This window comes from Eurypyga helias, unplaced genomic scaffold (assembly GCF_000690775.1).
Source record: "Eurypyga helias isolate BGI_N326 unplaced genomic scaffold, ASM69077v1 scaffold2435, whole genome shotgun sequence".
Classification (NCBI taxonomy): Eukaryota; Metazoa; Chordata; class Aves; order Eurypygiformes; family Eurypygidae; genus Eurypyga; species Eurypyga helias.
In genome coordinates, this window is record NW_010253263.1 from 42,332 (window position 1) to 59,545 (window position 17,214).

At 40.1% G+C, this 17,214-nt stretch overlaps 1 protein-coding gene across 1 annotated transcript in view; it reads right to left on the minus strand.

Annotated features, from left to right (window-relative positions):
• The window catches only part of LOC104510369 (nesprin-2-like), a gene marked incomplete at its 3' end in the record, with an annotated part of 114,977 nt that overhangs the window by 40,440 nt on the left and 57,323 nt on the right, over nt 1-17,214 (minus strand). The window contains 10 exon segments of the mRNA XM_010152597.1: nt 745-900; nt 3,177-3,333; nt 4,118-4,383; nt 4,738-4,953; nt 5,686-5,830; nt 6,767-7,089; nt 8,612-10,721; nt 11,871-12,136; nt 12,535-12,690; nt 16,673-16,819. Of these exon segments, the coding sequence (XP_010150899.1) occupies nt 745-900; nt 3,177-3,333; nt 4,118-4,383; nt 4,738-4,953; nt 5,686-5,830; nt 6,767-7,089; nt 8,612-10,721; nt 11,871-12,136; nt 12,535-12,690; nt 16,673-16,819 (3,942 nt within the window).

Below are 17,214 nucleotides of genomic sequence, written 5' to 3' on the forward strand. Positions count from 1 at the left end.
ATTTAGCCCTTAAAATTAGTATTAAACACTATTATTCTGAAATAAGAGAACAGAAAGATCTTTTTCTTTTTAAAAGTAATACAAATGAATAAATAACAAGGATAATAATTATATCAGGCTAAAATCTGACCCCAAACTTAAAGTATTACTCCACTTTCCTTTAATTTTGCTTCCAGTTAACTGTTTTATACCTGCTGTAGATAGAAAACACTGCAAAAATCCAGGGCAGTGTTATTTAGTTATTTAAATTCCCTGCCTCCTTTTAAAGGAATGCACCCATGTCCCAAGGGTATAAAGAACCATGCCACGTTTGCACCCTACCACGTGTGCAAATCAGGTTAAAAAAATAATTTCAAACTCCTGTTAACTCAGTTTTGAAAATGTCTTCTCAGTTAAGCCACACAAACTTCTCAATCAACTTCCACTACTAGTTCAGTTTAAGAATCAGAATGAATAGAAGACAGAATCCATACCACATCCAAGACTCTGTTGGTAGTAGTTCTGCCATGTCCTCTTTCAACGGAAAAGGAAAATACTATATTCACACTGCTTACCATAACACTATTCTAAAAGCAGACAGTTAACAGGAATAATCTTTCCTCCTGCATGCATTTTCACTGAGAGGAAAATCCATATGAAAATAGCGTTTCAAGTTGAAATTCACAGTTACAACATCCATCAAGTACTGCTGTACTTATTTATACATTACAAAAAGGTAAACATGAAAATTACATCAACAGTTACCTTGTCTTCTAGGTCCTGCAATACTTTCTTGCAGTCCTCCAACTGTGTTTCAATCTCTGCAGGAACTATTGTATACATTTCAGAATACTTGATCCGGAGTTTCTCCATGATGTCCTTCAGAGTTTGACTCTCCTTAACAATCACACCCTGCACCTCCTACAGAATTAAGAACAATTTCAGCTGTTTCACCCAGCTTCTACTGAGCCCATGTGTGTGTACATACACATGTATATAGACATACATATTGTGGTTTATATTTCCTAACACCATTATGTTTTGGAGAAGTTGTTTTTGTGATATCACACCTAATTTCACTATCTCTGCAAGCAGATTAACTTTGAGAAATACTCACTCATTCAATCAAATGATGCTTTCCAATCTGTAAGACTTAATTAAACTCCATACTACTCCACGTCTGGTAACTGAGGCACCGACGTTTATTGACAGGTATAGCAACATAATCATTTAAAGTGCTCCTGTGATTAAATGTTGATCTTCATACTCTCTCTTTTGCCAAAAGCACATTTTCTCTTTGAAAGGTATTTAATAGCCAGCGTTCAGTCCTTCATTATTATAAACAACACAAAGGCCACAAAAAGCAACAGGTTTCAAGTGAAGTGCCTGCTTTCAGGCAATTACCCGGAGTGGCACAGCAGGCTCCTTTCAAAACAGTAGTTTCCAGTTCTGCATGAAGAATGTAGGTTTTACAAGATAAAAGAAACTTGAACAACTGTCTACAGCCTGTGCCCTAGAAATAAAATCTGATCTAAGTCCTTCTGCAGAAGGAATGAAGAAAGTCATTTGTTTTGAAGGTTTTCTAGAATTTCAAGTTGGAAAGTGCTGTTTGCTTGCATTATGGTTCCCTTTCCCAATGCTCAGCTGTTTAAGAAACACAAATTTTAACCCAAGTTATTGGGGAAAATGATCTAAAGCTCCTACCAGGCAACAAAAGACATTAAAATTAACATCCTTTTCTTTTTCAATCAGAAGGAATGATAATCCATTAACTCCCAGTCTTCACTTGGGAATCTTTTCCCTCACTCACAGACAGTGCACAGAAGAAATATGTAAGATTGATACATTTTCTGTCATCCCATGACAACTGGGTCTGATATTAAAAACTCAAACCACGAAAACAGCTGTGTGCCATAGAAAAAGCCGTTGTTGACACAATCTTAATTGCGCTATTTAACAACACTTACAGAAGTTTATAGATTTCCTGACTTGAATTTGAAAGAATCTGTTACATTTGTCTCCAAAACAAAGCATGCCTCTGCAAAGTGGGTTGTGTATACAAATGCACGTTTGTATTTCACAGATTATTAGCTGGAAAGCAGATGCCTGTCAAAACTGCCCAAATTTTTTTCTTAAGGGGCTAGATAATATCACTTCCCACTTCCATATTCATGTATGTTGGTGAGTTAAAACTCTGCAATCCAACTAACCTAGGTTTGCCAACTGGAAGTGAAAACAGGCCTTCCTATTCAATAAATGCAACGGAGCCCTGAATGTTGCTATATAATTAGGGATGAAATTGCCCTGCAGATTTTTGCTTACTGATGTTTGCATCAAGCAAAATTTGGGAATTTTTCAGCTGAATCTCCTCAAAAGGAACAGGCCTGCTGTGACATCCTACTACAAAGAAATCATCTGACAGGATTGCCATTAACATTTGCTTGTGCCGACTGCTGTCAGGAACAGGAACAAGGTCTAAACCCATTTTTGGGTGAGTTTTAGGTGCTCATTTGGGATGTGAGAGAGAAGAGCAGGCATCAAGCACCTGCAGTGGTAACATTTCCTCCTAGATACAAAGAACTCAGTAAAAACAGACCCAACTCTAAATTCTAATCCTAAATAATTTTAAATGAAAACCAACCCTTTCAGACAAATCCACAAGGTTTCACCACATGGGTTTTCAGAACTATGTAGTTAACATTTCTCTCCCATGCTACCCTCAAATAACAAAAATATACTGAAATGATAGAAATGTAAAGACTTGGCTGCTGCAGAATGCTAGTTGTTGCAGATTGTGGTGAGTTTGATTTCTAGAAAGCATTTAACTAGGTTAACCCCCTGATGTTGGACATCAAATACAGAGCATCTGAAGCTGCCCTGGCTAGGTACGCAGCAGGAGAAGAGGCGCAGGATGTACACTAAGCAGCCCTTCCTAAAAGGCATGTAACTGGCTGTGAATCTCTGCAATCTGGAAAGACTTCTATGGCTATGCAAACTGAACCACATAGAGGGAGAGGAACACAAACCAAGGACACGGCAGGGCCAGTCATATTCTGCTGAGCCATATTCATTCCCTTCAAGTCAATGTGCATATGAATCTACTTTGCCACTAGTTTTATTTGGAGCAAGTTCTAGCCCCTGCATAAAAAGAGAACATATTCCAAATGCCCCCACACAACAACAAAGCTGTCACCAACCTCCAGTCGTCCTGCCTTTCCAGTAGCATCTTTTAATAAGAGAGATGCAGCATTCCATAATGCATTTGTCACAGCACTTATTTCTTCAGTGACCTTGTTCCTCTCTTGAATCTCCGCTTGTACAGAATCCTTATGGTCTTGAGTCTTTTCATACAACCTATGACAGGTTTCCAGCAAGAACATATTAAGTGTAAGACTGTACACTATACAGGAGTAATCAAAAAGCATGCTTAACATAGATATTTTTTAAATACGTGGCCGCAATCAAGTTTTTCTGTATTTTAATATTGTTTTCTGTAACTAACTCTCTGTCCTTCACCGTCTCAGTTTCTTCAAAATATCTTCAGATACTGCTAAACAAAGTATTTGGTAGACCAAATCAGACAGCATGCACATTTAAACAGCAAACAGAGCTTCAGTTCTCAGAGACTGAAAACACTGGCTGAGCAGAAGATGTTTGCAGAGATTTCCATGTCAAAAAGCAGGCCTGGAGAAGGGTGAGTACAACCACAGATTTGCAAAAAATATCTGAGGCAGATTTTAAACAGTGGCTCTCACTTAGTAAGGCAAAAGTTACATTGTTGCTGAAGCACAAGGTCTGATTTTCATACGGGTGGAAGACCCACACATCTCATTCAAGTTCCACAAGAGCTTGGAGCCTCCAAAATCAACCCTCATCCCTGGATTCCTTCTACATTTGAACTCAAACTGCAGCCCACGCATGATATGGCCAGGCTCAGGTCTTGTCCCTAACCACTATCCCCCAGTGCCCGGGCTGGAGACAGGAGGTGGGTGAGACGGAGCAATGGTCTGACCCAGTAGGGCATTCACTATCATTTTAAGTGCGTTAGAGCTTTCATATATTCTTTAATACCCAATAAAATGCTGTACTTATAAGTAGTCCCATGCCTTATCTTCAATTGAAATTTCACACCACTTACTTTTTACAGCGATCCTGCATTGCCTTTATCTCACATAAGGCAGGAAGGGCAGCTTCTGCCTCGGTATTTTCAGATGTATTCAGGATGTTTCTTATTCGGTGAAGAAGTAAGAGTAAGAGGAGCTGTTGCTGGTTGATGTTTTCCTCAAATGAGTTCACAAACTCTAGTAATTCTACCAGTTCCTCTCTGGTGGCCTTTTCTCTCTCTTTAAGACTTTCTGGCTGTTCTTCCTGGAGCTTATCGAGAATTATTGTTTCTCGTTCCAGCTAAGTAAACAGCATGTCAAAATAAGAAATAAAGTGCTTTTTTATTCCATCACCTTGTTACAATATTCATTTACTCATACGCGTAACTAAGTACTGGGAATTACACAGCCAGAGAACTTGAACCTCTGAAGCGTGCCAAAACAGCTGAGTCTAACAAAGCACATAACCCCACACAGAGTTGTTCTGGGTTCAGAGAACATAAATATCTCCATCATTTTTGACTCCAGGTTCAAGAAAGGCTGGAGGTAACTGGCTGATCAGTAGATAGGAGATGATGCTCTGCACAGATCTCAGCCCTTTACATGCCATTTTACAGAAGGCCCCATCCCTACTAAGGTCTGTTGAGCAACTCACCTCTTGACTGATGAATTTCCATTCCTTCTTTAGTTCTTCACAGTTAATTTCCAGTCCTTTGGCTGCCTCAAGCAAACCCAGCCAATCTTCCCACAACACCTTTACAATCCTGCCCAATGCCTTGTCACTTCTCTTGCACAATCTCATCAGCTCTCCAGAGACCTGCCGCAGCTTCACAAGATCGTCTTCAGCCGAGTCAATGCTGGACACTAAAACCTTAAGAGAAAAATAAACAAGTAAATAAATAAAACAATATCGTCAGAAGCGTTAATGAGGCATTCAGTAACATGATTAGGATCCTCTAATAAAATGGCAATCTCTCCAGTGAGCTGGTTAAATGCAGTTGTAATGAGAGAATTCTGTTGGCTAGGACCGAGGAGGAAGATGGGGTAAATAAACAAAAAAAATGAACAGAAGAACAGCGTGCCCAGGCAATTAGGTTGTTCTTCTTTCTGGTTATTTGGAAGGGAAGAGACATGAGCAATTACAGATATAGTAATATAAGTTACAGATATATAAAATGACAAGCCTGTAATATGATGAATACCAGACGAGAAGACAGCAAAGAAGTTCATTATAGGAGAGTTCTGGTGGGGAAGCAGCAAGAGTGTCCTGGGTGGGAAAATTGGAAACTGTCTGATTTTCACTTCTGAGGGAAAACAGCAGCAAATCTGTCCTGGTCCTGCAAAGGATCAGGGATCTGAACAGACATGCAACATCATCTTAAGCACAGATAATTGATTTCTACAGCAATAAAACATACTTCAATATACATGGCCTGTTATAAACTTGGCTTTTTATAAGAATATATAAATACATTCTGTGGCTTTGCATATAGATAAATACAGCACACAGAATTAAATTTCTTTCCCCTGTGATATTATATGGTGTGCATAGCTGCATCACAGTTTTGCATGAGCTTTTCAAGTTCTTCAGAGCCTCTCTTACCTTGCTTTCTTCTAAGTGCTCCAAAGCTTCTTTATAAGACATTGGTATTTGAGACAAGGACTGTCTAAGCATCTTTTCCAGTTTGTTAAGAACACTGCACACCTTATCTTTGGTTTTTGTGTAGCTTTTGTATTTTTCAAAATACCTGCAGGAAACAATTAAAAGGCCAATTAACATTTATTGTGGTTGCTCCTCTCTCCCACCATAATGCCCACTAGAATTAAAAAATAAATAAATCCTCTGAACTAGTAGTCCTTACTGTTTTGCAAGTTATCTGCAATTAGCAAGTGTCATACACTTCACGTCTGATAGCGAAGATATTTTACAGATGCAGGTACAAATGCCACAGAGGTAAAAATGTCTTGACCTGCCTCCATCCTCCTGAGACATTCCCAAAAATGAGTTCTCAATTTGTAACACACATTCTATCTGTTCCTACGATGTGTGGTCTGTACCATTCCAGTTTCTAAATCTCATCATCTCTTTTCTATTACCAAAGCCTTTAAAGTCATCCAATTCTTTGATTCTAAAAGCAGATTTTAAGGTTATGCTCAACAGCTCAACAGAACCAGAAGCACTGGATCAAGATAATGAACAAGCAATTGAAATCCTTTCTCTCTCATACTTTTTCTGTACATGTATCTGAAGGCCTTTCAGATCTGTTTCGTACCTACATTTGAAGGAAGGAAACGATGGTCTGCATCTTGTTTGGTCTTTACTTTTTCAAGCCATCAGAATAGCCCATAGAATATCTGCACTAGGGCCCCTCAGAAAACTATTCTAAGCTGCACCAGCACTGAATTAGAGACTGTGGAAATATGCTTCCTTCCGATTCTGGCACCATATGATACTTAGCCAAGCCCCATACGTACTTTCTGGAATATACTAAAATTGATTGCATTGTAAATAATTAGCAATATGCTTATTTTCTGGTACTTTTCCTTCCATTACAGCCACACCCAAGAACAACAGAAATGCTTACAGTTCTTTCTGCTGAATTACCGGGCTCTATCAGAGCATTTATTATCAGCCCAATTTCTCATAATAAGGAACACGATCTAGGAAGATCTCTTAAACCTACCTCTGCTCATCCTCCTCCTTTCTTTGAGCCTTCTCCCTTAACGCCAAACTCTTACTGACAAGTTCCGTTAAAGTATTTTCCAGACATATTTTGTCTTCCGGTTTCATAAGGTTTTTCAGCTTGGAGTACAGATTTTCTATGTTAGCCTTTGCAGAGTTGAACTCTTCCTGCTTCCATTGTGACGTCTGACAGAACTCCTCTGAGGTACCAAGCTCTCCTGTGGCAGATGTGACTTGAGCTTCACAGTCCTCAATGAACCTGGCAGCGCTCTGAACAGCCTTTGTGTAAAGCTCACCAGTCTTACATGCCTCCTCCAGAGCACTCTGGAAGTGTTACAAAAACAAAGGAACAATGAAGAAAGACTGCTGTGCTCCTCTGGATCACCAGATGGTCTTCTCAGAATTTTACATCTGGTTGTCTTTGAGACCAATGCTCCCAGAACTGGCCTGAGGAGGTGAGGGAAGACACATGGCAAGTGTACTCTGCTATCTAGGTAGTCAGAGCAGTGCTGTAACCTGTGGATTGATTGCCCTTAACCATAGGAACAGGGGCTATGAGGGAACTGCCAATACTGGAAAAGTCCAGAGAGAAGGATGGCAGGACACAAACGCCATAAGATCCCTTATGGACATGGCAGTGTACATCCTGTTCAGACAAGGAAAGCCCAAACACTGATGCTTTGTTCTGCTCCAGGGGGTATCTCCACTACGACTTGCTAAACTGCTGCTCACTAAACCCTTTTCTTGCATGTACTGATACACAGAATGGTGTGTGACTTTACCAGCTCTTGGATTCACAAAGGGCAGAGCAACTTTGCCATTGTTCTTCCCACACAATATCCAAGCAGTGAAGATGAAGCACAGCAAACCAGGAAGTCTGGCAGCAGGACCACAAATCCATCAGGAATGTTGAGACCCACCCCCTGTAATTAGCTGCTACTTCCTATTTCCTCATTTGTAGCCACTCTTGGGCAGTCAGGGCACAGGTCTTCTTGACCAGGACACAGTTCCAGAACCCCTTTGCTATGACTGTGAACACTGTATTGGTTTCCAACATATATTTATTTACTACCTCGTTCTCCCTGTACTAAAAATGCTGTTTAGCTTAAGCAGTCCTTTTCCATCCATTAAGTCTACCTCCAGCCTAATTACATTTCTCAACTAGATTTCAACACCCTTAGCTTATCAGGTTGAGCAAATTCAGTTTTATTAATTGCCTTCAACATTCCTCATCCTTCTAACCACATCTGCTCTAGCTCGAGTGGACCTCTCCTTACAAAGGCATCAAGAATCAGGTTGATCCTGCAGCAATGCCCTTTATACTTGCGTTAAAGCCTTGGATCCCAGTTGCCTTTCCTTTGCTCACCCACCCTGAGGCCTGATCACATTGGTTCAACCTGTGCTTTATTGTCCTTGATCATTCCCAACTAGTAAGCTTTTTCTTTACAGCAGAAACAAGGAACTTCTGGTATTTTTCATCCTTCTTATGACTGAAAATTAATATAAAATCACTCCCAAGAATAATTCCGGGACAACTGCACCCAGTCGCTTCACCTCAACATTTCAACACCACCTTTTCCTTCCTCTCCATTATCTTCTTTTCTTGTGCTAATCCACACTGCTTGATTATAATCAAATACAATTCAACTAACTTATTTGTATCCTTAGTTTCTTACCACGATTCCCATCATATCCACCAATGCAGAGATGATGACAGGCTAATTCAGTTATTAGAATAAAAGTAGGATGTAAGTCATGAAAGTATAAACGCTACAGTCACAGACACCTAATCTAATTATTGGGAAACGACACATGGCTATACTTTACTTTTATTAAATATACTTACAACACGGGCAGCAATGTCTGCCTTCAGTTGTATTTCATGATCCTGCAGCATCTCTAATTTTGTTTCTGTATCAGAAGCAAGAGATTTTTCTTCTTGGTTTTCCCTCTCTTTTTCCATTATACATTTAATAGCAGAAAATTTTGCTTGCATCATAATCTGAATTGCTTCCCATCGCATCTTTTCATACTGCATTATTTTTATGTCTATCAGAAGTGGCTGCTGAAGCTCTAATTGAATACGCTCCATGACGTGGAATATATGTTCTACTTCATTCTGGATATCTTCGTTGTTTACACACTGGAGACTAGACATCAAGTTTTGAAGAAACTGATTCAATTCCTCAACATCTTTCTCCAGGCTCTTTATTTCTTTCATCTCATATTCTTTGAATGGTGTATCAAAGACCTCATTTTTGTTTATTTGATTTGCTACGTCTTGGGTTAAGTGCGAGATCTGTTGAACTGTCTGAACCAGAATCTGTACAGATAGAAGATTCTCAGCAGGAGAAGAGCCAGAGCTGTCACTTAGGATGTTAGCTTCTTTTCTTACAGTGGATGTCACAGTCTGGATTTCATTTAGCAATGTTTGAATCCTATCACATTCCCTAACAATGTTGTCAAACCGTATTATCTTCCCTTTAATTTTATTTTTAATTTTAAAAAATTTAGTTTGCAATTCATCCAGCTGCAGTGAGTCCCATTTTAGACCTACGCATTCAAAGACTTCTTTGTACTTCTTTATTTGTGACAAATTGGACTGGAAAGCTAATACTTTTTCTTCAAGTGCTTTGCATTTATCCTTCACGTTCTGCTTGGCATCTAATAATTCAACTTCTTCCAGGTTAATTTCACCATAATGTACATCATTAAGATCTTGCTGCAATGAAGTTACTCCTTCAGCAAACTCTCTGTAGACAGTTATCTTTTTTTCTACTTCGTGAAGTTTACCCTGAATCTGCCTCTGTATCTTCCTTGCTCTGTGCTTCAGACTTCTTAACTGGTCAATCAAAAACAGTTGTTCAGACAGGCTCAGTTCTCCAGCTGTGACCTGACTCTCTTTACAGTGGGATGAGATAAGCCCTTCTATTTCCTGTATGTCCTTTAAAATCTCTTTTAAAATGGCTTGTTGATTGATTAATTCTGACCATGTGCTGGTTTGGTTCCTGTCAGGCCTGGCAAGCATCTCAGCATTTTGAAGCTGACAGTGAACTTTTTCTACTTCTGCAATAAGTTTTTGCCTCTCCTCCAGTTGGAGCTCTAGGTGCTCTAATCTTTGAGCTGATTTTAAAACAAGAGCCTTGTATGAATCCCGCAATCTTTGTAAAAGGAAGGTCATAGCAGAGATCTCCTCTGGCTTCAAGCTGGGAATGATGTGCTGGAGCCCATAATCCAGTGATATAATCACAGGCTCTCTGTTTAGAATTTCTGTGCTCATAAGCTGACAACTTCTGATCTGTGATTTAACATCACTGGGGAAAAGTGCTGCTTTCTGATCAAGAGAGGACAGTGAATCTTTGACCCAGAAAATATTTTCTTTCAGCCTTTTCATCATTTCATGTTTCATAAGAGCAGGACCAGTGATCTGATCATCCTCTCGAGGAGTTTGTTGCACTGATAATGCTTCCAATTTGCTCTGCAAATCATGTATGGAGTTCTCCAAAGCTACCTTCTCTTGATCACTCCAAATTCTTTTCATCTGCAGTTCGATCCTTCTTTTTAATAGAGAAAGACCATGTTTAATGTCCTGTAGCAATGTGGTACAAAGTACAGGGTATTTGGCTTTTCCTTCAGGTAAGGAATATAAGTCTGCTTGTAAACACTGTTCTTGTATCAGTCTCTGAATATCCTGTGCTTTATTCATAAGCAGGTTAAATTCATCAATTTCTGCCACAACTTGATCATGTTTCTTTTGCACTGATTGTTCCATGTGTTGCCACCATTCCTCCAGTTGCCTCATTTGGCTTTCGGTTAACACTTTATCCATACATGTTAAATGCTGAGATAAACTTTCTTGTTGAGCTTTCAACTGGTTTAAGACATCTCTTTCTTTTCGTAAGGACTCTGTGCATGTCTTAATTTTCTCCAGAAGAACTGTGTTGTTCATAGGACCCCTGCCAAAAATATGAGTAGCATTAAAAAAATAAATCTCCTAAAACATAAATTCATTTTAAAAAAGAGAATTTCACCGTTTAGAAAATGATTCACTCACTTTATTCACTTAATCACTAAGTGCTCTCTCACAAATTTCCTAACCACCATGGCAATATCATTATTTCTTGCTTATCGGTACAGCATTAGTTATATCTAGATATCTCTGCAGGAAAGGTATATGCTAATGTATGTTCTCTAAAGCTACAGTATATACTAATAAAGAATGTGTTATCTCCTAAAGGAATGTAGCCTCCCTTCTAAGTTACAATAAAGAAGATTTTTTAAATCAACAATACTGTTACACCATCCCCAAGTGAATTAACATTTTACGGTGATTTCTCATTTACAATGAAGAAAAAACTTAGTTATAAGAAAAAACTTAAAGAATTCCCATTCAGTCAAGATTAATTTGGAGGGGTTTATTTACTCATCTTTTATTTCCAGGAGTATTTTGAAATTCCCATCTAAAATACATTTAGCAGCTAGATTTTTATTCTTTTTTTTTTTTTTCAAATCGCCTTGCTGTAACTTAATATTATTTTATATTATTTAAAAGATTTTTCAAATTATTGTCATACATTATTGTGACTGAAAGGTTAGTTCCATGTTTTGAAGGCTAATTCATAAAACGTACTAAATATTTTGTGTGCATTGGTTACCTCTGAATTGGCACTGTAGACTTATTCATTGCAATAGAAATATTCCTAAGAAATAAGGTTAATTTTCAGAGTAATGAGATATTTCACTGAGAAAAAAATTAGAACTGATAAGTCCTTAAAGAAAAATTCATATTTCACATCTGCCATATTTTTGAAAATATATTTTAACACGTTTTTTATATAGGTTTTTAGCACAAAAACCATTTCTTTGTTTTACCTAAAAAATAAAAAGAATAGATGTTGCTAAAGGATAGCAGAGAACCACCAGAAATGCTTCTGTTTAAGGCTCTTTAAATTTATAAACCCACGAGACTTCTCTTGCAACCCAACATTAACGAGATGGTTAAAACACATATCCTTGCCTAAGCATTATGGAAGTATGGCACGAAATTCAGTCTAGGACCATATTTGTTCTGCAACCTATTAACAGAAACCCTCAACTATACTTACATTTTTATGTTATCTTTTTCTGTTGACAGATTTTTCATGGAGGACTGAGCAGCTGAAAGATTTTTCTGGTACTCATTAATTAAACAGTATTGCTGTTGCTTCACTGCCTTAACATCATCTAGTTCCTGCAGCAGCCTGTCCCAGCAGGGCACCGCAGGCTCTGTGGTTTGCAGCTCTGCTACGTTTGCTCCTGTTGCGTTGGGAAACGCTTCTTGACTATGACACAAAGATTTTTCTTTCCATGCTTTCAGTTCAGTTTGTAAATTCTACAATCAAGCCCAAAACAGAGAGAGGATTAAGAGGTCTTAAACACTTCCACCTTTCAGCACAAAATACAGTTAAATGCTGATACCTCTACAAACGTGTGCTTGCTTGGTCCCATGCAGATGAGCACGCGTACCTGTGCACACCATGGAAGCACATGTGCAATCACAAGTGCATCTACTACTGCACTCTAGAAGAGCAGTACAAAATACGGTATTTACATGGACATATTTGCATTAAGGCACAGTGTTTGCAGGTCACCTGGTAGACAAACTGACTACTCATGCAGTCAAACCTTAGATAAGACTATATGCAACAATTTTGTTTTGCCCAAGTGAATCATAATTCAGTAAGTGTATCACTACATTAACAATGAGGAATGGCTTTGCAATTTCCATACCTCCAGCTCTTTTAGTTGTTCATTTATGAGCACGATATCCAGTTCAGCCACTTCATTTTTCAGCTCATTGACCTTTTGTTCCTCTTCAAAATATTCAGTGTTTACTTGCACTCCAGGAAATAGTTCCTTCTGGACAACCACTTCTGCACCTGTGTCCTACAACACAAAACAGGATTCTGACTTCTGAAGGTCCTAATCCAACAGGTTTTCTAACTACGACACTTTGCTTCACACGTTTAAGCCATACCTAAATCCTGCTGTGGCTTCCCCCACAGCCTCTGTGGGTCATCCAGGACTCAGAGCCTGAAATCTCCTTCACTACACCCCCCCTGCAGTCACCCTGGCTTGCCAGCCCTGCTCAGATAGCTATGAAATCTCTGCCCATCATTTTTAAGTTTGACATACTGATATCCCCACCTTCAAACAACATCCTCCCTGCACCCACCTCTGCTACTATAAATCCAGAGGTCTACCCTGTCTTCTCCCCCTCCCATTCATGGACCTTTAACTTCTCCTCACACCCAAATTCCCTCTGCTCAGCACCTGCCTTACACTGCTGTGTCCTCACCAGGACTCTCTCTTCAACTGTTCTTCACAAGGTGACTCATGCGTGAAGCAGCTTGGCTGTGACACAAAGCCACAGCTGCTACTGCCATAAGTGCTACCTGAAATCAGGGGTAAGGTGATAACATTAGTGAGCCATGTCTCAATCGTGGTGGGGAGGAAGGGAACGGGGGGCTTCAGAGCCAGCCCCTGCCATCAGTCCCACAATGACATAAGGAGAAATCACTTGGGGTCAAGTTTAACAGCCCATCAGCTGAGCTGAGGTAGATGCCCAAGTGGATGCTCTTAGCCAGCCCCAGTTCAGATGTAAAACAGGATCCTCTGAAGCATCTTCAGCTATTGCAGACAACAACACACATGAAATGTCAGAGGTTTATTGGGTCACATTGCAATACCTTAAAAATCTTCCTGCATTTCCCTTCACCCAGCGCCTGCCTGTATCCGGTGCAAACTATGAACTGTTCCACATACAGAGTCCATGTGAGTGAATGCACACAAATACATGGGTATGACCAGGGTGTGAGCTTCTCTAGGTACCAACACATAAAACCAGCAATGATAAAAAAATCTGGTTTGATCAACTTGCTGTATTGCTACTGTAGATACTATTTTACTAGGAAGCAGCCAGCTATCTTTGCAGTCATATCACTTGTAAGCTGTCACTGTTGTCTTGTCTCTGTGGGTCATGAGCTATCCAAAATATACCTGCTTCCAAGAGGGGGAAACAGGCAGCACACTGCAGATGCTATCGGAAAAGAATAATTCTGTTTATTTGAACTCTTTTGGTTATTTTCAGTCAAAACTGAAGAGGAGCACTCATGAAGTAGTCAATCAGATAACTTTTCCATTTCTCTGTGTACAAATCTGTAATGGTTGCATCGATTCAGACTTAAGATTTCATCTTAAGAGGCTCTGGAGTGCCAGAGAACTCAAATAAGCAGAAAAACTCAGCTAGGCTATCACAGAGTGAGGAGGAAATCCACTTTAACAGACTGAAATATAAGCACATCAAAACACACAGAAAATTAGGTGTCCTGACACTAAGAAAAACCTCGCGACCCTTGTGTACATGTTTTGCTTGTATGACATTCTCAACGTACACCACGGCGCTGCCTCCCCAGACACGCAGACGCATAGGTAGTGTCAATCTCTCCACACAATATAGTTTTAATGTTTCCTATAGTTTTTTCAGTCCATCAGATGATTGGAGAGGGAGGAAAACATGAAAAGGGAAGAGAATAGGGGTTGTTAACTGGTTACTGTCCTTCAGGTCCAAAGCTAAGGTTCCCCTGCTGACTCTTCACAGTGCAGGCCTGTGGGAAACTGCCAATCATGACTCAGGCCTCAGGCTAGGGTATAGCACACAGTCTCCATCCTTTCTTATCCAACACTTTCCTCAGGAAATCAGCAGAACCCACTTCCTTTTCCCTTTACACACTATAAATCGATGGAATACAAACACTTAAAGACCACATTTAGAAGTGAAGATCAGTCAATTTAGAACAGAACAGAATCTTTTCAATTGGAAGGGGCCTACAGTGATCATCTAGTCTAACGGCTGACCAAAAGTTAAAGCACACAGTTAAGGGCATTGTACAAAAGCCTCTTAAACACTGACAGGCTTGGGGCATCCACCTCTGCTCCCGGAAGCCTGTTCCAGTGTCTGATCCCCCTCTTGGTAAAGAAATGCTTCCAAATGTCCAGTCTAAACCTCCCCTGGTGCAGCTTTGAACTATTACCATGTGTGCTCTACCTGGATCCCAGGAAGAAGAAATCAGCACCTCCCTCTCCACTTCCCCTCCTCGGGAAGCTGCAGAGAGCAGTGAGATTGCCCCTCAGCCTCCTTTTCTCCAAACCAGATAAGCCCAAAGTCCTCAGCAGCTCCTCACAGGACACTTTCCAGCCCTTTTCCCAGATTTGTTGCCCTGTTCTGGATGCATTCAAGAACCTTCACATCCTTCTTGAATTGCAGGGCCCAGAACTGCACAGAGTGCTCAAGGTGAGGCAGCACCAACACTAAATACAGTGGGGAAAAGACTGTGTGGGATGCACCCCAGCGTGCCATTTGCCCTCTTGGCTACCAGGGCCCACTGCTGACTCATACTGAGCCTGCTGTCAACCAGCATCCCCAGATCCCTTTCTGAACTGAACCCTGAGGAACATGTTGCAGCCCCATTCACGACAACCCTTTGAGCTCTGCCCTTCAGCCAGTTCTTCACCCAGAGCACCAAGAACCTGCTCATCACACAGTTGGACAACTTGTTCAGAAGGATGATGTGAGTATCAAAAGCCGTAGTAAAATCCAGAAGAACTATACCCACCGCCTTCCCTTCATCCACGAGGCTGGTGACCTTACTGTAGAAGGATATCAAATTCCTTAAACAGGACTTTCCCTCTGTGAACCTAAGGTGACTGTGCCTCATCTGTGGCAGTTGTGTTTAATGTCCTTATCAGTGATCTGGACGAGGGGATCAAGTGCACCCTTGGTAAGTTTGCAGATGACACCAAGTTGGGCAGGAATGTTGATCTGCCTGAGGGCAGGAAGGCTCTACAGAAGGATCTGGACAGGCTGGATCGATAGGCCAAGGCCAATTGTATGAGGCATAACAAAGCCAAGTGTGGTGGACTTCACAGCATTAGGTTTTTGATTGGACTCAGTGATCTTAAAGGTCCTTTCCAACCTTCATGAATTCTGTGATTCTATGATGACTGCATTTAAATGATTTTCAGTAATACACAGCACAATCTTCTCCACAATTTTTCCAGGAACTGAGGTTAGACTAACAGGTCTGTAGTTTCCTGGGTTTTCCCTCACCCCTCTTCTTGTAAATTGGAATAACACTGGCTGTCTTCCAGTCAGCAGGGACCTCCCCAGACCCCCGAGACCTTTGGAAAATTTTGTTGGGGTTTCCAGTTACAGCAGATGTCCAAATCCCAGGTAAGACTCACCCATGGAGAGGACAGCTGTGGACCTGCCTATAGGTTTAACTGTGAAGATTAGATCTGGCCCTACCTTCAGTTTAAGAATGTGGTGACCGAGGATCAGCAGTCATGGGGCACTTGAGATGTTAACAGCCTTACTCTGAATGAAGAATAGACTAATGTAATTTAGTAATGTACTTTGTTACCCATTCAGCTTGAATCCATTCTCCTTTCTCTATTTTATTTCATTTATTTTGTTACTCTGGATCACCCCTGGATTTCAGTTTTCCAATCTACCTTCTTTATGATGGCAAAGACTATCACAGCTAATTATAGTAACAGGCAAAGAAGTTGTATTGATTAATAATTTAAAGAGAAACTCTAAATATCATAAAATAAAGACTGATTGTGATGGCTCTGAAAAATCAATATTCCTCTTCTGAACATATCCACTGAATAATATGACGTGGCTAGCACTTTGGATAAAGTTCAAAACTACCATGGACTTAAAGAAGAACTATACACAATGGTCTTGAATTTGATGTGACAGTAATTGCTGCTTCTTTTATTACAGAACTTCAGCCAAAGCCCATGTGGAAACAAAAATTCAGCGACTGTCAAATTTAGCTTGAAATAACAGAATGTGGGCTACCTCATGTGCACAAACTGGGAGATTTGTTTCCAGATCATCTTCCTCATCTGATGAGGATTTCAGGACTTGACTCTTCTGGCACACTCTTCGTTGAACCTGCTCCACATCTTCTCTATATGACTCATCCTTGACATCACTACGTTTATCCTTTTGGTGTAAGAAAAATAAAAAAGTAATCAAAAATCCCTAATCAAATCTGCTGAGTAGCAATTACAGTGCTTGAGCTGACAACATTACAAAGCCCATAATTATAGGTAGATGAGGAAAACCACAATTCCATCTCAATTTATTGTGGGCAAGGTTATGGCAAAGGAAATAATTTAGAAGCAGCAGTGCTGCAATTTTTTTATACATTTCTCAAAAAATTGCAGATTGCAAGTGTTCTTCCTCTGACCTAAACTGTTCATGTTTCGGTACTCTAAGCATGGACCTTGAACTGTGTACCCCCCAGATGCAGTCTTCAGCATTGTTTTTTTGTTTTTGTTTGTTTGTTTTTTGTTGTTTTTTTTTTAAAGGTTTAGCTTTTTCCTGAGGCTCCAATC